This window comes from Ursus americanus, chromosome 1 (assembly GCF_024610735.1).
Source record: "Ursus americanus isolate L20-20 chromosome 1, mUrsAme1.1.p, whole genome shotgun sequence".
Classification (NCBI taxonomy): domain Eukaryota; kingdom Metazoa; phylum Chordata; class Mammalia; order Carnivora; family Ursidae; genus Ursus; species Ursus americanus.
The window spans coordinates 86,400,333-86,421,144 of NC_142127.1; the positions used below are offsets into that span (position 1 = coordinate 86,400,333).

The 20,812-nt window shown below is 37.0% G+C and overlaps 1 protein-coding gene across 3 annotated transcripts in view; it reads right to left on the reverse strand.

The window, feature by feature from the left end:
* ABCA12 (ATP binding cassette subfamily A member 12) overlaps positions 1–20,812 on the reverse strand; it is a 218,662-nt gene that overhangs the window by 92,209 nt on the left and 105,641 nt on the right. For all 3 annotated transcript variants that reach the window (XM_087866525.1, XM_045806142.2, XM_087866554.1), the window contains 4 exons: positions 14,230–14,321; positions 11,189–11,286; positions 6,859–7,044; positions 5,194–5,372 (listed from right to left, as the gene is read on the reverse strand). In XM_087866525.1, coding sequence (XP_087722651.1) covers positions 5,194–5,372; positions 6,859–7,044; positions 11,189–11,286; positions 14,230–14,321 — 555 coding nt within the window. The remainder of the gene's footprint in view (positions 1–5,193; positions 5,373–6,858; positions 7,045–11,188; positions 11,287–14,229; positions 14,322–20,812) is intronic.

Consider the following 20,812-nt stretch of genomic DNA (forward strand, 5'->3'; position numbering starts at 1 on the left):
AGCAGGCTCCTGCTGAGCAAGGAGCCTGAGGACACTGGGATCATGACCTGAGCCGAACGCAGATACTCAACTGACTGAGCAACCCAGGCGTCCCTGGAAAAGTAAACTCTGAGTGTCTTCTAGTTTCTAGTATAGTATGAGGTACACATATAGGTATGTGCATATGTGTAAATAAATGTATATATAATTTTATTTAGTCCTCTAATAATTCCATGAAGTCCACTTTATTTGCCCTGTTTTACAATCAGAAAGCTAAAGCTCAAAAAATTATACATAATGTAGACAAAGGTTACCCAGCTATTCTAAGTACAGCTGATTTTGTCTAATTTCAGAGTTTATGTTCTTTCCATTCTACATCTTGCCTCTGGCACAGAAACTTTGCCCCAACACTGCTGGGCGGGGAGAGGGCAGAACATTTCTGCACAGAGCCCACGGGCATTGTTAACTAGTTATTGTGTTTGGCCATAGAGGCACAGCTGTGTTTTTTTCATCTCTGCTCTATATACATAACAGTGGATACCTCAGGCATTTTTATATTTGCCCTAAGAACCTCCTGGTTCTCAGACTTTGGGTGCTTCTGAATCCTGGTGACTGTGGGGACCAGTTAGATGGTCTCAGGTTATAGATTTCTGCCAGCCTTCTCCCAAGCTGGCCCTCTGCCAGAATCACCTGCTCTGCTGTCTCATAGTAACACCTTCAAAGACTGAACAAGTGGCAATCTCATTAAAACTGTGAACATTATTGTTATTAATATCATTAATAAAATGTCAGTAGAGTTAATTCATCATTTTCTAACAAAACGTTTAACTTAAAAATAATGATACCCAGCCCTCATACTCTCTGAAATCCTTTGAACCATTTATTGATCAAAATGTTTTTATTTTATTTCATAGATTTTTCCCTGATCTTTATCGTATAAAAATGGAAGTTATCCAAAAAAGTCATCTTATAAGTAAAGATAATTTTATGAAAGAGTTCTCATGATTTGTATTTCTTCACAGCTTTCTATAAACGGTGACAAGCACATATAATTTTTCCATATATACTTCTTGAATTTTTTGAGATTGCTCATTTTTGCTAATTTCTGTCATGAGATTAACATTACGTAATCTGGTTTTGGTGATGGGTTAATAATGATGTATAACTTGGGGTGCCTGGGTGGCTCAGTCATTAAGCGTCTGCCTTCAGCCCAGGGCGTGATCCCAGGGTCCTGGGATCGGGCCCCTCATCGGGCTCCCTGCTCCACTGGGAGCCTGCTTCTTCCTTTCCCACTCCCCCTGCTTGTGTTCCCTCTCTCACTGGCTGTTTCTCTCTGTCAAATAAATAAATAAAATCTTAAAAAAAAAAAAACACATGATGTACAACTCAAAAAAATAAAAAGCTGTTGAAGAAAATGACTGAAGTTTTTGTGGGGTTCCTTTATCTCTATTACTTGATCAACAAGGGTAAGATAAACCAATGAGAACTTAATTTGGTATACAGTAATTTATGTGAGGAAATTATGGCTCTTAATAACACTAACAGTTTAATAATAATAAAGATTTATCTTTAAAAAATGGCTTAAAAAGGGCTCTCCAACAGAAATATAATGTAAGCCACATATTTAAATTTTATAGTAGTCATGTTAAAACAGTTAAAAGAAACAGATGAAATTAATTTTAATAAAATATCCTATTGACCCAATCCATCCAAAATATTATCACTTCAATAGCTAATCAATATCAAAATTATTTATGGAGCATCTCAACTCAGATGCTCAATATTCACTGAAAATATTTAATCTCAGGGAGTGTGGGTGGCTCGGTTGGTTAAGCAGTTGACTCTTGATTTCGGTTCAGGTCATGATCTCAGGGTCCTGGGAAGGACTGCTTGAGCCCTCAGAGGGGACTGAGGAACTCAGACGGGAGTCTGCTTGAGGATTGCTCCCCCTCTCCCCCTCTGCCCCTACCCCTGCTGGTGCATGTGCACGCTCTCTCTCTAAAAAACATAAGTCTTAAAAAAAAAAGAAAATATTTAATCTGTATTTAGATTTCATGTCCTGGGGAGGACTGCTTGAGCCCTCAGAGGGGACTGAGGAACTCAGAGGGGAGTCTGCTTGAGGATTGCTCCCCCTCTCTCCCTCTGCCCCTACCCCTGTTGGTGCATGTGCACGCTCTCTCTCTAAAAAATATAAGTCTTAAAAAAAAAAGAAAATATTTAATCTGTATTTAGATTTCATGTCCTGGGGAGGACTGCTTGAGCCCTCAGAGGGGACTGAGGAACTCAGAGGGGAGTCTGCTTGAGGATTGCTCCCCCTCTCCCCCTCTGCCCCTACCCCTGCTGGTGCATGTGCACGCTCTATCTCTAAAAAACATAAGTCTTAAAAAAAAAAGAAAATATTTAATCTGTATTTAGATTTCATTATAATGACAGATGAAAACCATTAACTGAATCAAATATAAGTGTTTAAAATTTAAATAAAGTTAAAAATTCAGTTTTAGTCAAAATCCACATTAGAAAGCCATATTAGATAGCCAAAGGCTACAGTATTAGAAAGAACAAGTGTATAAATTAGCAATAAAAAACTAAAAAACTAAATTATTTACAACTTAAAAAAAGAGTTGTTTAAAGTCAAATGTCATTTACCTTTTTTTTTTTTCCGGCGCGGGGAGGGGCAGAGGGCGAAGGAGAGAGAATCCCGAGCAGGCTCCAACACGGAGCCCTACACAGGGTTCAATCTCACAACCCTGAGATCATGAACTGAGCCAAAATCAAGAGTGGGATATTTAACCTACTGAGCCACCCAAGTGCCTGATATGTCATTTACTTTAAAATATTTGAAGCTATTTCTGTCTTCTTTTTCATTATTATGTAGACTGGTTTACGACATTTGTCATCATTACCAGACAGCATGCTCTATTGCATAATGCTATATAATATGTAATAATTTTATTTTAAATTTTAAGATAATTAAAATAACCACAAAAAATGACCATCCTCTATAATTTACTTCACTAAAATAATGCCTAAAATATTTTATTTACTTATTTATTTTTAACCCTAAATTATTTTTTGGATCTCCTATGTTCTATAGAATATTATTTAGTGGAATTTTTTTTATTTGTTGTTTCTTAACCAAATTTCATTGAGGTATAACTCACACACAATAATATGCACCTATTTTAGGTGATAATTCAGTGACTTTTAACAAATGTATATACTCTCATAGCCACCATGCTAATAATATATGAAGCACTTCAATAATCCCCAGAAAGTTTCCTTGTACTCCCACCAGTTGTTCTGGGATCCACTGATCAAAATTGTAACACTATAAATTATTAATTCTATCATTTGAGAACTTCATATAAATGGGGTAATATCTAGACATGCAGTAGGTATTATTTTTTGGGGGGGTGGAGTGTTTACATTCTTTTGCCAGCATAATATTCATAATATTTATTTACATTATTGTGTGATTTGGTAATCTGTTTTTCCTGTTGAGTAGTTTCAATGTATAAATGAACTATAATTCTTTTGCACTTCTATTTATGGATATTTGTTCTTTTCCCCCAATTTTTAGCTATTACAGATAAATCTGCTGTAAACATAGCACACAAGTCTTCATGTGGGCATATGTTTTCATTTTCTTGGGTAAATATCCAAGAGTAGAATGCTACATCATATGGGCCTACTGTCAACTTCATTAGAAGCTATCATATATTTTCCAGAGTTCTATTTGTTCTACGTTTTTTGCCAACAATTGGGGGTTGTCCATCTTTTAAAATTTTATCCATTCTAGTGAGTGTGTAGTGATATCTTACTGTGGTCGGATTATTACCTTGACTCTTTTTTATTGCTATGTTGTATGATTCAAATGATTCTCCTTTTGCTTTAACTGATTTACCTGTTTGCTTGTTAAGACAGAATATAAATATGAGCAAGAGGATGAAGCGCCAAAATTCTGGGTGAAAAAAATTACCCTATGTAATAAAATGAGGACCAGTCTAGAGAACCGAACTTCTTAATATCTTGTTTCTTTTGTAATTTACTTATGATGGGCTACTGTGGAAAGAGCATCGTGCTTGGATTCGGATTCCTTGACTTCAGGTCCTGTCTCTGACACTTACTAGTTCTTGAACCTTGGGCAAGTCATTGGAAAGGGTTTGTTTCCTCTTCTACAAAATGGGGATATCTGTTGTCTCAATTTCAAAGCATTGTTGTGGGATCAAATGAGATTAATGTACCAACATAAGGTCTTATTACAAGGTCTTTGAACAAACATAAGCTCTTGGAAGCTTTCCAAAGAATATGAGAACACTCTCTTCTGGTACCTCAGACATTAGGGACAGAATACATTGCACTATTAATGACACACCAGAGAGGCAGCCTGGATTCTGGAGTTAGAAAACCCAGGTTTAAACCCTCCTTGCTGTATAATCATCAAATACTTAATTTTCATGACCTTCTTATCACCTCATTGACAAAGTAACTAATAGTTTAGTTGTAGGATTTAATGTGGTATATATAAAGGGCTCAGTAAAGTGGTATGTAACAGACACAATAATTGATAGTTGTTGATGTCGTGTTGTTGTTGTTCTTTTTAATGCACATTTCCAAATTAACTAGACAGGAGTCAAAGTCGAAACCTAAGTACAAGTCCATTAAATTTTAAATGCTGGCTACAGTCTGAACTTTTTTATAAGGAAAGTAGCCTTTAAAGGGGGTTTCTCCTGCAAAAATAATTTCAAATATTTGGTCATATTATGTCAAATAAAGCCAACCCGATATGCAGGTTTAGAAAGAGCATTTATAGGTTGGCTGCACATGTGGGGAGCCAACCCCACTGAGGCAGCTCAGTTTAAAACTCCAACCCAAAGGTTGTTTTATACTGGATGGTATCAACTCAAACCCAATGGGACAGCTTATTCTTGGGCATTTTAAATGCTATATGCAGAGTTCTGGTTGTTCCTGAATGAGCCTGAGCCAATTTGTAATCTACTACTGGTCCCGTTACACACCTCGTTTTCAGAAGGTCTGCAATAACAACTGACAATAGATTTGTTAAGATTAGCGTCCCTCCTCACTTCCTCATATACTCTTGGATAACTCTGATGACTGCAGTGTGTGTTTCTTCTTTGCTTCACTAATGCCCTAAATAATAAAAAAATTTTAAAAAAGACCTATTTGTCCCACTTCATTCTTATATTTTCTTACCTGTTTGCATTTCGAAGAACATCAAGTAGACTGCTTAGTGTTGTATCATTCTGGAACACATTTGGAAAACTGGAAAGAAGCTGCCACACAGCGGTCTGCTCTTGGACTTGTGAGAAGAAGGACAGCATTTTGACTATTTCCTGAAATACTGTCTTCTGGTTGTTGGGATCACTTGATAGCTTACAAAATGACAGACAGGGCAAAATAGGAATGCAGTATTTGTAATCACATGGCGTACTGTTTTCAAAAGCATTAAAAATTTAGATTTTCACGTAATTCTGATTGTCATATAGTTTTAAGTCATTCTTTACTTGGAAAAATTATAACCATTTCTAATATCCTTAAACATAATTGGATTTTTTCCTATACCTCCAGAAATTTTGGTTAACAGAGCTGTATTTATACAAAATATTTTAAATTGCATTTTTGGAAATAAAATTGATTTCTTAAAATGAAATTAGCTTCTGAGTAATGTTTTTGCTTTTCCCTAGGATCTGGTTTAGGACTTCTAGACATATCTTCTCTGTATCTATTAGCAGACTTTATATTATTTATTATTTGGGTTCAGAACCCTTAAATCTACATATATTTGCTAATATAATTACACATACACACATACTTAATGGAAGAAAATATTTCCAAAGTTCTGCAGCCATACCAGGAACTTTAGTTATAATAAATGATTTATAGCAAGTGAACCTATGTAATAATCACATCTTACATTATTAGCAAACAAATAAAAACCGTGACTTCTGTTCCTGCTCTGGATCATAGGATCCAGCAAGTACTTTCAAAGTAAAGTATTTCTTCATTACATTCCCACCCAAAGTAATTTTCTTAATAAACTCATTCATACTGGTAAAGTCAGGCTTTTGCTCAGTTGTAATTCTAGTTCTTTCATGGCGAGAATGTGATTTTTGAACAATGTATTCTTAAGCATACATTCTACCCTACATGACTACTGAATTTGTTTAGAAAGCATTTTAAGTGCTCTGTGTTGAATTTGGGTTATTATAACAGTGTCTCTCATCTGGTGCATTAGAAAACTCAGATTACTAAAGGTAATTCAAGCATTCTGGTACTTAACAAAAATTACAATAAAATTCAGAGAATCAAGAGGATAAAATTTTGAGAAAATTCTCAGTGTTTTTGTGGTCTTTTATTGTGTGTGGGGTTTCATTAAATAAAGACTATGGGTGCCTTCTTTGCATATCGTAGTTTAAGAATAGCATATAAAAGTGGTCATTACTACTTTACAGTACAAAGTCCTTGTCCCTAATGTACAATGTTTTGAGGAGAGGGATATATTGTTTCATCAAAATTCAGCTTTTCAAAGTAGGTTTGAGGTTAGTGAGAAAAATTAAAAAGATAACCCATTATTCTAATTTCTGAGAGTTATATGGCTCCAATAGTTAAATTATTAAACTGACACTACCTTTAAATGGAAAGCAGACATGACTTAGAATTAGATATTGTGTGTGAATCTCTGTGTGAGGAATCCATGCCAAGGGTGAGCAAATATTCCAGTCAGCATTTCCCAGTCCATGTGGGCTATGGACTTAACTCCAACTTAAGATCAATCACTTTGTGGATACAAGAATGGAAACAATGCATTTCCTTTCATTGCTTAAGAGGTCTTGATCAAATTACAATATTTACACTCACCTGAGAGAATTGCTTTGTTAGTTCATGGAGAGAAGACTCTAAAAAGGTCATATTGGATAGGCAAAATTTGTTAAAAACGTTTTTCCCTAGAGTTGTCCAAGAGAAGGCGTAATGAGCGGTATAGTATGGATAGCTCTCACACAGTTCTCTTCGTATGTCTTCTGAAGTTGAATTTTGCTCTAACAGCTAAAAATATGTGTGAGAAGAGTGGGATAAGAATGTTAATAAATAGAGATACAAAGTAGTCTAGTCTTCAAGGAAACTGACTTGCCTTCACAATCGCCATTTTAAGGCCCTGCATTATATCTAGTATTAAAATAACACTAAAATACATTTGGTTTATTTATGAAAAGTTACAAAAGAATGTGTGAATGTGTTAATTCTTGTCATTCTTATGCTTTAAATGAGGCATATATGATTTGTTTAATTGAGCTAATTTCCTATCTCTGACCAGAGAAACTAAATGCACCAGATCTTTTCTAACAAAAATCTTCAGATTAAAAAATCTGAGTTTTTCCGGGGCATTTAGCAGCAAACTTGGGTGTCCTAACTCTTTGTGACAGTTCACGGGAAAACTGGCTGCCATCTTTGGAAGACTTCCGGAGAGGATGAGCTTTGGTATACAACACCCACAGTGTCTTTTTAGAGAGGTGGACCAACATGGATTATGTTTCATTTATAAAGCAAATATTCCATTTAGGAATTACACATATGAAGAGAAAAGGAAAACATATACATGAAGACACATAAAAGTATATAATTAACAACAGCAATAATTGAAAAGCATTTTCATAACGGAATCCTACATCCTCCATATATTTCACAGCACAGACCAGTCACAGACACCAGACACAGCACTAATTTCAGGTATAATAGTGATCACATTCACCATTTTAAGCTGTTTAGGTATTTACAGAGCCAATTAATATTTAGTTATAATGTTTAATGGATCCTTCCTAACAATTAATTCTTTTTTTTTTAGTAAAACATGTTTTATATTTTTATTCTTTTTTAATTATTTATTTTAATGTTTTTTTATTATATTATGTTAGTCACCATGCAGTACATCCCCGGTTTCCGATGTAAAGTTTGATGATTCATTAGTTGCGTATAACACCCAGTGCACCATGCAATACGTGCCCTCCTTACTACCCATCACCAGTCTATCCCATTCCCCCACCCCCCTCCCCTCTGAGGCCCTCAGTTTGTTTCTCATAGTCCATAGTCTCTCATGCTTCATTCCCCCTTCTGATTACCCCCCTTTTCTTTATCCCTTTCTTCCCCTACCGATCTTCCTAGTTCTTATGTTCCATAGATGAGAGAAATCATATGATAATTGTCTTTCTCTGCTTGACTTATTTCACTTAGCATTATCTCCTCCACTGCCGTCCATGTTGCAGCAAATGTTGAGAACTCGTTCTTTCTGATAGCTGAGTAATATTCCATTGTATATATGGGCCACAACTTCTTAATCCAGTCATCTGTTGAAGGGCATCTCAGTTCCTTCCACGATTTGGCTATTGTGGACAATGCTGCTATGAACATTGGGGTGCATATGGCCCTTCTCTTCACTACATCTGTATCTTTGGGGTAAATACCCAGTAGTGCAATTGCTGGGTCATAGGGTAGCTCAATTTTTAACTTTTTAAGGGACCTCTACACTGTTTTCCAGAGTGGCTGTACCAACTTGCATTCCCACCAACAATGTAGGAGAGATCCCCTTTCTCCACATCCTCTCCAGCAATTGTTGTTTCTTGCCTTGTCAATTTTTGCCATTCTAACTGGCGTAAGGTGGTATCTTAGTGTGATTTTGATTTGAATTTCCCTGATGGCTAATGATTTTGAACATTTTTTCATGTGTCTGTTAGCCATTTGTATGTCATCATTGGAAAAGTGTCTGTTCATATCTTCTGCCCATTTTATGATTTGATTATTTGTTTCTCGCATATTGACTTTGAGAAGTTCTTTGTAGATCTTGGATACCAGTCTTTTATCTGTAGCATCATTTGCAAATATATTCTCCCATTCCGTGGGCTGCCTCTTAGTTTTTTTGACTGTTTCCTTGGCTGTGCAGAAGCTTTTTATCTTGATGAAGTCCCACAAGTTCATTTTATCTTTTGTTTCTCTTGCCTTTGGAGATGTGTCATGAAAAAGGTTGCTTTGGCCGATGTTGTACAGGTTGCTGCCTATGTTCTCCTCTAGGATTTTGATGGATTCCTGTCTCACATCGAGGTCTTTCATCCATTTGGAGTTTATCTTTGTGTATGGTGTGAGAGAGTGGTCAAGTTTCATTCTTTTGCATGTAGCTGTCCAATTTTCCCAGCACCATTTATTGAAGAGACTGTCTTTTTTCCACCAGATGTTTTTTCCTGCTTTATCAAAGATTAGTTGCCTGAAGAGCCGAGGGTCCATTTCTGGGTTCTCTATTCTGTTCCATTGGTCTATGTGTCTGACAATTAATTCTTAACACCCTGTGAGGTGGGGGCCAATTAACTTTATATTCCCCTTTAAGATTGCGTCACAAAAGCTACACTCTGCCTTCCAGTGACACAACTTCTAAGTGAATGGAACCAGACGGGATCCACTTATTCTAGAATATACTCTAAGTGCCAAGTCTCCTAGTCATTCATCCATATCTCTTTCTTAACATTACACATACACTCACTCCTAAATGGTTTCTCTACTCGTTTTTGCAAAGGTTGCAAAAAGCAGTAGAGAAAGAAAGAGGAATCGGAGAGACTGCTGACACAGGCATCAATATGTCATCCTAATTTTTACATCCCTTCCCTGCTCCAACTACTCTAAAAATACGTATCTATACATAGAAAATTCATTTTTGACTTATCTCCACTGGATATATGACTCTGTGCTGCCTCACAAAATTCTGAAATTTCATTCCATATGAGAAAGGGAACTTGGGAGTTTCAATACAATGAAGCCGTATTTTTAAGAACAGTGTTGTTACTCTAGATATTAAAGAATTTAACTGATCCAATGAAGACTTTGTGCTTCTAGGAACTAATATGGAGGAACCAGAATGGAATAAAATAACTTTCTCCCATTTATATACTGGTCTGATTTAGGGAGCCTTTAAATTAGAATTAACTGAGCATATTGGGGGCTTCTTACGCCAAATAGGGAGTTTTAGGTATCTCAAATATTATTCTTGTTAGGACTAGACTTTCAACATCTACACTAAACTGAATGGGAAAGTCTTCTATTTCAACCGGCACTGGCAGAATTGCCTTGATGGGTAATAGTGCCTCTCCTGGGATCCCTTTTTGCCTTGTCCTTTGGCTTGCTTACACAAACCAGTTTACTGAGAAGCCTCACTTACACAGAATGTTAATTCAGAGGTAACAGAGACATATTAAGCAGCAGAGGTTATGATCACTGGAGTATGAACAGAAGTTAAAGCTATATTCTATATAATCTATGTTCCATCCAGATGGAAGAAATATCTACTGCATAAAACATGAATATATTATTTAATGTGCATATGTGTGCATGTGTGTACGACAGAGAGAGATAGTGAGTGAAAGAGAGAGAAAGTCTATTAGCAAATGTTGAAAAACGATCTCTCTTTAATTTCTGAAGAGCACATAAAGCAAAGGCCAGCCAAATAAATGTATGAATCTGGCTGGATGAAAGACAGTAAGGAAAAGGGGGGACTGTGGTCAATAGAAGGGTACCCATTCTGTCTAAAGGCATTCAAATTCAATTTCCTAAAATCCACCTGCCCCAACACATACACACATTTAACTCACAGGCTGCCAGTTTATGCCTCTGATAGAAATTATTATTATTATTATTATTATTATTATTATTATTATTATTTTGCAATCTGGAATCTTAAAATAAGAAGGATGTATGGGTAAGCTCTCTAAACTATGCCAAAAAGGATTTTACTACTTTAGGGAGATATTTTCCATAGCTTCAAATTTTCCAAAGGCATTATCAGTACGGATGGGGCAGCAAGTTTTGTATTAGAGCTTCATTTGCTGTCATATACCATTTTTCTTCCCTGTTTCAGAAAATTAGGAGGTCATATATAATGCTACCCTATTTCTTACTAAAGGAAAATCTTAAGTTTGATTAAGGCACTTAACAGGGAAATAAATAAATGTCCAAGACCTTAAAGAATTCAGAATGTCTGAGAATTAAGCTTTTTTATGGAAGAGCTCCTGAGAAAAGAATCTTCCTGAGATACTACTCCAAATGGGAGGGGGTCTCAAATCTCTTCCCATTTGGGAGGTCCTTTTATTAACCTCAGAGGCATTTGTTCAACTGCTATTTATTATCAGTCCATTACAAAACTGAGTGAAATTACCTTTTCCAAATTAAGGATCCGGGCAAGGACTTGACTACCATTGAAAGTATCCGTTCCAGTACTTTCCAAAACAGAACTTGGACTGGGAAATACTGTGGCTGTAATAGAAGAAAGAATAGATTAGCATTCTAAACAGAAACACAAAAATGGGCAGATTCACATAAGAATCCATAAATATCACTTGTGCCCTTACATCCCCCACAACAAGAATGTGCTCAAATACGCATCTTCCATGAAAGTTTTGTACTGGGAAAATGGCAAATCCCATCATTATTTCTTTTCACATAAAATTGTGATGGTTTTGGTCTGCTCTTGGGTTTTTTCCAATCATTTTAGATGTCATTTGCTTTCATTCCAGCTTACGTCATTAAACTTCATCACCAATATTATTGCCTAATAAAGTGAATCATTTCTGTGTAGGCCTAGAGGACTTGAGGTGCCTCTACAAGCTCCACCGATCCATCATATCTAACATCTGTTCAAAGGATCTGCCAATGCACATCTGGTGATAATGGTTTTCTTTTTAATTATTCAATCGGGAGGCTGAAATCTGCTTAGGATCATAAATTCTTTCCTCCCCAAAGTGTTTTCTTTTGAAAGATATTTCAGATCAAATAAATGGGATGAAGCAATTAGTCCACACTACAGCATACTCTAATTAAGTAATTCTCAAAGTAGCCTCGTCTAGTACTATTTATGATGTGGCAGGGTGTCCTGGGTTAGGAGCATTAGCTAGAAGATTATGTTCATACCTATACAGCAGGGATGTTCAGTAAGCTAGTATGTTACCTTTCATAAATTCTCGACAGAGACACTTTGTTATACTCACAGCAAAGAACCTTAGTATTCAAAGATACAGTGATCTATCATCAGGAGGGCCCACCTAGGTTTTGTTATAACGCCTGTGGGGCTGAAGAATTTACCAACCGATTCCTCTGGATCGGGCAATACATTTGTGAGATGAGCGGCCAGGGTAGAAACATAATCTGTGGCTACTGAGCAAAGCAAAGCTTACTGGACCACAACACTATGATCTTCTTCCTACTGTGCTTTAAGCTACCCAGCCAAATACCCTCAGATCATTCACAACACATTAACTCCTCAGAACCACTCACTACTGTATTCCTGCTACATTAATGCAGGACCTTAGTCATTTGGTCCATCAACTTGCACTGGAATGTTATTTAAAGTCATAGTTTTTTGTTTGTTTATTTGCCTATAGTTCACATACAAGGTTACATTAGTTCTGGTGTACAACATAGTGATTCAACTTCTCTATATGTTATGCTACGCTCTCTCATCTGTCACCATACAACAATACTACAATCTCATTGACTTTATTCCTTACTCTGTGACCTTTATTGCTGTGACTTATTTATTTCATAAATGGAAGCTTATATTTCCCACACCCCTTCACCTATTTTGTCTGTCCCCCCACGTCCTTCCCTCTGGCAGCCATCAGTTTATTCTGTGATTTATAGGGCTGATTCTTCTTGTTTGTTTATTCATCTATTTTGTTTTTTAGATTTCACTTCTGAATGAAATCATATGGTATTTGTCTCTCTGTGTGTGTGTGTGTGTGTATCACACCTTTATCCATTTATCTATCAGTGAACACAGGATGCTGCCATGTCTTGGCTACTTTAAATAATGCGGCAATAAACACAAAGGTGCATATATCTTTTCAAATTAGTATTTTATTTTATTTGAGTAAATATCCAGTAGTGAAATTATTGGATCATGCGGTATTTCTATTTTTAATTTTCTGAGGAACCTCCATACTGTTTTCCACAGTAGCCACCAACTTACACAACGTTACAGAATCTTACATATTCCATGGCATTTTAAAGAGTACTTCTTTTTTTCCAGAGCACCAATCATGTTCCAAACACACAGGAATCTTTGTTCCATTCACTAATAAATCCCCAGGACATAGACTGAGCTTACATGATAGTAAGCATCCAATAAATATTTGTCAAATGAATGTAAAACAGTCCTGTTGTTTTGAGAGTTTATTCTCAATTTATGGCTTCTAATGAGTGTCTCATGACCATTTGCATCAGAATTACTTGGGTGTAAGGCTCAGGCAGCTCAGCCGGAAGGTTTTCGGCACACTGAAGTGTGAAGGCCCCTGGCCTAGCTTTAAAGGAAGCACACAGTCCCACTGAGAGACTGTGATACTAAGCACTGAGGGGCAGGAACAAGGGTATAGTGGAAAGAGTACCAGCTTGGCTGCTGCTCTAGAATCAAGTCTGATGGAGAAGCATAGACAGGGCAGGTAACTCTGTTGGGCCTCAGAGTCCTCATTTCTAAAATGAAAAGTTTGGGTAAATCTCTGAGATTTCACCTAGTAACTTTTTTTTTTTTCTAATTGAAGTATAATTAACATACAGTGTTTTATTAGTTTCAGGTGTACAATATGGTGATTCAACAATTCTATACTCGGGGCTCATCAAGATGAGTGATCCCGTTTATTTCATCCCTCCTGCCCCACTCACCTCCCCTCTGGCAACCACCAGTTGGTTCTCTGTATTTAAGAATCTGTTTTTTAGTTTCCCTTTTTCCTTTGTTTGCTCATCTGTTTCTTAAATTCCATATAGGAGTGAAATCATATGGTATTTGTCTTTCTCTGACTTAGTTCACTTAATATTATACCCTTTAGGTCCATCCATATTGTTGCAAATGGTAATTTTTTTTATTACTGGGCTTTCTAACCATTCCAGCATCATCTAATTGCAGACAACTGGAGTCCCTAGCCAATTCTGGGAAACTGTGTAATTCTCAACATCATATTTAGTACCATCTAGGCTTTTGCTCCTAGAAAGTATTTTAGTAAGAACTTAATTTCCAATTATTCTCAAGAACTTTGCGTAATGGCACTGCCACACTCAGGCAACCTTAAGGAATATTTACATCTCTTGGGAATATTCTAGGTATTCCATCTCTGTTTGAAAAGTTAAAAGCATAACCCTTTCAAAGACTAGACCTTGCTGGCTCTTCCAAGAGGCCTGCCCTAAACTCAACAGAAGAGAATAGCTTACCCGGTGATGTGTGCCTTCTTTCTGGAACTTTGGTGCTCTGGAGTGATAAATTGCTGTCCTTCTCCAGGTTGGATGACTTTCTCAGAATTTCACTAGTGAAGAAAAAGCAAGAACTCTGTAACTTTACCCACATTAATTTCCATTAGTTACAGCAATGGATTATGTGGCATATTGCAGGGCTCTCCAAGGACTTACAAATTTTTAATCTACTTTCTAGGATTGTAATGGAAGAACTCACCTAACCATACACCAATGAATATATAAGGTGTCCTACAAGGTAAATTTTTATTCAGAGAAAATGGCCTAGATGAGGTTTAAAATAGTTATTTTTACTTTAATCTCATAAAAAGGAAATTATTTTAAAAAGACATTAGAGCTAAATATTGAAAGTAATCATGACACACACACACACACACACACACACATATATATATATTTCCTTTTAAACAGATGATGGACCCCAAATAGGTAAGAGCCCAACAGTGCTTCAGGGACTGAAACAAAGGTATGCTTATTTGTCAACCTTGAAAGAAAAACAAGTTTTATATGTTAAATTATAGATGGCATTTTTGAAGACTATCAAAACTGAATACTTATAAGACAGATTTAAGGAAGAAAGAAGGAACACACATTTACTTTGTATCTAGTCTGTGCCAAGTCCTGTAGCTGCTGTCATTACAGGTGGCACCAGGTGTTAAAGGAATGTATAATGATGTAAGTAGATCTTTTATTGTACTGCATGTATCAATGTGGTAATAATAGCACTGTGGTGCCTGGAATCCCCATACATCATGATCACACTAGCTTCTGGAAGAAAACATTACTGGACCTTTAGTAACCTTCTTTATAAAAATTCACTGTCTTTTGATTATCAAAATGGAAATAGTCATATTTTCTTGAAAACTTGATATGCCTAAAGTAAGTGCCTAAAATAAATGTATATATTTCAAGAGTGAAACCAGTCGAGATGCCTGGATGTGAATACTTTTTGGAATTCCTAAAAGTTGGTGAATTTTGTGTAGTTGTTTATAAAAAACCTTACTTAAGATATATAAGGACGGATATAAAAATACAATAGTGACAAAGCAAGAAGTTCTATTCACTGCTATGGTTCAATTTAACCTCCTTTTTAGAAGTAAGATCTGAATCATGGTTCCAGGGTACTTTGTGATTTATAATTGGGATTTTTTTCTTTTAGTCTGTCCTTTTAGTAAAAATGATAAGAAGAGGTGATATTTGTTTTCATTCCCTAGTGTTTTTCCAATATTCTCTGTAAAATGCACCGGTTGCTCCAAAAGTTCTGCATTCTTAATGTATATCTGAATTATTCATGACCATGACTGTATTCCCCTAAATCTTCTTACATTCCTTATGCTGACTATTTGGATGGGAAAGCTGCTCAGATAAAAATAAGAACTGACCTGTACATTTTCCCTTCTCTCAACAGAAGTTTTGGAAAGTTTGAGGAAGTCGGGTTCACTTTTCTTTTTCACAACATTTTTTTTTTTTTAGTTAGGCTTGAAATACTATGAATATCAACACATTTTGAAAATAAAGGGGAAAACTGCCTTCATAAAAATTTTAAGGAATAGGGACAGCACCAAAAACCAAAGGGAGAAAGACGAAGATCAACACGAGCAAAGGAGCAAGAGAAAACAGAGACTGAATAATAAATGGGAGTGGGAGGGAAAAATAGAAGAAGAGGTGATAGGAAACTAAGAAAATGTAAGTTTAGAGAAGCAAAAGCTGCGTCTACTAGACAGAGGACACCTTGCCCATCTTCCCACATTCAGAGCAGCACCCTAAAACTACTCCTTCAAATATTCTTTAAAGACCAAAGAAAGACAAGCTCCTCCCTTTCCCAGCACGCCACTGGCTCAGCAGGTCTCAATTTACTCAACAGTAAAATGGCTGCTTCCAGACAAGCAACCATGGAGGTCTCTCTTCTAATAGATCTGTCCTTGACCACGGGAAGTACCCATGGTTTCATGGTCACTCATGAATACATATTACAATAGTGGGGAGGTGATCACTCTCCTTGTATGTGGCCTTGCTGTGCGTTTTTGTTGGGGTGAGAGATGAGGATATTACGTGGGCTTTGCTGTTCAACTTCCTACAAATTCCCCCCAGTTTTATTTTGCATTTACAAAATGTGGTGTGACAGCATATGTCCACTGTCACTGCACAACAAAAACTATTGTCTTTAAACTCTCAAAATGGAAACTACAAAATAAATGTATAAGAGAGCACTTGGGTAAAAAGATGAATTAAGGTTATATACTGAAATGCAGTTTACTTCACCCAAGCAAAGTAATTAATTCTTTTAAGTCCCTATTAAATTACTAATGCACCAATGGAACAGAATAGAGGCTCCAGGAATGAAGCCTCGGCTCTATGGGCAACTAATCTTTGACAAAGCAGGAAAAAACAACCAGTGGAAAAAAGACAGTCTCTTCAATAAATGGTGCTGGGAAAATTGGACAGCTATATGCAAAAGAATGAAACTTGACCACTCTCTCACACCATACACAAAGATAAACCCAAATGGATGAAAGACCTTGATGTGAGACAGGAATCCATCAAAATCCTAGAGGAGAACATAGGCTGTAACCTCTTCAACATCGGCCACAGCAACTTCTTTCATGACACATCTCCAAAGGCAAGAGAAACAAAAGAAAAAATGAACTTGTGGGATTTCATCAAGATAAAAATTTTCTGCACAGCAAAGGAAACAGTCATCAAAACAAAGAGGCAACCCATGAAACGGGAGAAGATATTTGCAAATGACACTACAGGTAACAGACTAGTATCCAAGATCTACAAGGAACTTTTCAAACTCAATACACGAGAAACAAATAATCAAATCAAAAAATGGGCAGAAGATATGAACAGACACTTTTCCAAAGAAGACATACAAATGGCTAACAGACACATGAAAAAATTTTCAAAATCATTAGCCATCAGGGAAATTCAAATCAAAACCACCTTATGCCAGTTAGAATGGCAAAAATGGACAAGGCAAGAAACAACAAATGTTGGAGAGATTGTGGAGAAAGGGGATTCCTCTTACACTGTTGGTGGGAATGCAAGTTGGTACAGCCACTTTGGAAAACAGTGTGGAGGTCCCTCAAAAAATTAAAAATAGAGCTACCCTATGACCCAGCAATTGCACTACTGGGTATTTACCCCAAAGATACAGATGTAGTGAAGAGAAGAGCCATATGTACCCCAATGTTCATAGAAGCATTGTCCACAATAGCTAAATTGTGGAAGGAGCCGAGATGCCCTTCAAGAGATGAATGGATAAAGAAGATGTGGTCCATATATACAATTGAATATTATTCAGCCATCAAAAAGTACGATTTCACAACATTGGCAGCAACATGGACGGGACTGGAGGAGATTATGCTAAGTGAAATAAGTCAACCAGAGAAAGACAATTATATGGTTTCACTCATTTGTGGAACATAAGGAATAGCAGGGAGATCGGTAGGAGAAGGAAGGGAAGAATGAAGAGGGGGTAAACAGAAGGGGGAATGAACTACGAGAGACTATGGACTCTTGGAAACAAACTGAGGGCTTCAGAGGGGATGGGGTGAAGGATTGAGATAGGCCGGTGATGGGTATTAAGGAGGGCCCGTATTGCATGGAGCACTGGGTGTTACATGCAGACAATGAATCATGGAACACTACATTAAAAACTAATGATGTACTGTATGGTGACTAACATATCATAATAAAAATTTTTTAAAAAATTACTAATGCAGGGCAGGAAGGTAGCCAGTACTACTGAGTTAATGGTACTCTCTGAACTTTCTCATTAGCATGACCACACTTATAGACAGAACACTATAGCCGTGGAATGAGAGGTGAAAAACAGTACTCTTTCCATGCATACCGACTTTTAGTGCATTCTGTTTGTGTACCTATTCCTACCACTTCACCATTTTAGGCAGTGACGTCTTTGGAAGGAGGCACCAGGTGTCATTCATCTTCTTATTCCAAACACCTAACATAGTATTAGACCATAAGATCAGATGACTGATTAAATAAAAAGAGACAGTAATGCTGGGGTGTGGCAGAAAGTGCTCTGGAGTTAGAAGATACCTCTGGAATCCCCGCTCTGCCACTTCCTAAAACACTTCAGTCATTGCCTTCCTCATCTGCAAATTAGGAATGACAAACCTACCTTGCAAGAGTTGTGAGTACTACACAGATGTGCTTATCCAGTGCCTGTCTGGGTCCTGTCATTCTAGGCACTCAAAAATATTAACTGTCAAAAAATAATGGCACAGACACAGTCTTCAGGATGGAGCTGAGGTCCCATTCGTGTGCATCCGTGCTCCAGATATAATCCCTCTGGAATACTAGAAACTTCAAAATCTCCGGACACCAAATGGATGTGCCCTTATTATTCACAGATCTGGACCTGTAAGCATTGGCTAGTGAGTAGGACAAGGAAAAGGATCTCACCCAGGGTTTTGTAATCTCTTCTTCATTTTATTATTTATTTATAAGTTTACTTATGAAAGGAGTTTTTCATTTGTAGTGATGATTAGTTTTTCCATTCTGTTTTTTTTTTTAAGATTTTATTTATTTGACAGAGAGAGAGAGACAGCCAGCGAGAGAGGGAACACAAGCAGGGGGAGTGGGAGAGGAAGAAGCAGGCTCCCAGCAGAGGAACCCGATGTGGGGCTTGATCCCAGAACGCCAGGATCACGCCCTGAGTCGAAGGCAGACGCTTAACGACTGAGCCACCCAGGTGCCCCTTAGTTTTTCCGTTCTTAAGCTATATAATTCTTCAGAAAAGACTACAGTGTACTGCACTGGCAGATGGGAGGATGCCTAGCACGTGGCAATCACTGAATACCAGATAATAAGGAATAGCATTTGGAAGAACAGATAGCTAAGGAAGCATATATTTTTAATTACTTAGCCCGCCCTCCATTGTTGCATATCTTTTTCTGCAAAGGTCCTTAAAGAGAAAACACCCAGGAATGGCATGGCAGACAATAATGTATAATCATGCACTGTACCTACCATATTTATTGATTAACTCACCAACATTTATTAAATTCCCACTACATATATAACATAATGGAATAGTCAAATAAGGAGTTATTTGACTAATAATGATAGTTATTTGAGCTAATAATAATAGCTAAGTAAGGATATGCACAGGGGACAATGAGAACACATGACAGGGTCTGCTAAATCAGAGATCTAATTTGTGTTTCATATAGAGCAAGATTCTAGAATCACAACCTTAATTCAAAGCTCTTCCTACCTTAAACATTTTCCTTCACCTTTTCACTAGCAGAGTGGTTCTTGACTGGAGGCAATTTTGGCCCCCTGCCCAGCAGACATTTGGCAATGATTGGAGATGTGTTTTCTCCTTGTCACAACTGGGGGGGGGGTGCTACTGTGATCTAGGGGGTAAAGGACAGGGATGCTGCTGACCATCCTACAATGTGCAGCACAACAAAGAATTATCTGACCCCAAGTAGCAATAGTGCTGATGTTGAAAAACCCTGCAATAGACTATTACAGATAAGATTCTGTGATGACTCATCCCCATTCCCACTCCCTAGGATGAACTCTGGAGACTTAAAAATCCTATTCAAGGAGGGCATGTGATGTAATGAGCACTGGGTATTATACAAGACTATGAATCACAGACCTGTACCTCTCAAACCAATAATACATTATATGTTAATTAATTGACTTAAAATTTTAAAAATGCTTTTTCTTTAAAAAAAAAATCATTCCAACTTCCTAGAGGTTGCTTGGCTTAGAGATAATGAAAAAAACAAAACAAAACAAAAAAAAAACAACAACAACAACCAAAAATCCTATTCAAGAACTCCAAAAGCTCTGAGGAAGTCTCAGAGAATCTATCTCATACTGGGTATTTCTGGGAAGAATATTAAAGCAAATGCAAAACTTAGAAACCCCCTGAATCCAGCACACAGGCTCACATGAGTCCAGAAAATCCAACCCTCTAGGTGGGGCAAGAAAGCCTGAATTACATTTCCAAGTGGCCCATAGGATCAGTTAACTACCTTTTATGGGACCCAGACATTTATATAGGACCATGGAGATGTCTAAGGGATTCTCCTGTATGATGCTGAAGAAGTAGATTCTGCCTCAGTGGCATTTATAGGTCCCTATTTTGGAATGGAATTCAATGAAAGAAATAACTCAAATTCAAATGTTAAATTTAAGATACTGGAAGGGAAACTAGGCCCAGAGTAGATTTTACATCTTCTCAGACATGTCTACCAACAGCAACATTTGTGAAATGTCACATTTATAGATATCATTATAATGGTAGAATTTATGCACTCATACTGGATGTCTATTTCCTGTGAGTGGAAAAGATTACCTGTGTAGGTGGTATCCATGTGTGCCATGGTAAATTTTGTCTATAAAAAGAATTGCTTTCAGGGAAGACACATATGGCAAGTCCTAGAAAGAAAATTCTGACATTCTTTTTTGCCTCTAAGGGTTAGTTAAACTTTCTATAGTTTCCCCCCTTTTCCCCATAATAATTACACAGGTATATAATGGCACCTGGAAAGAA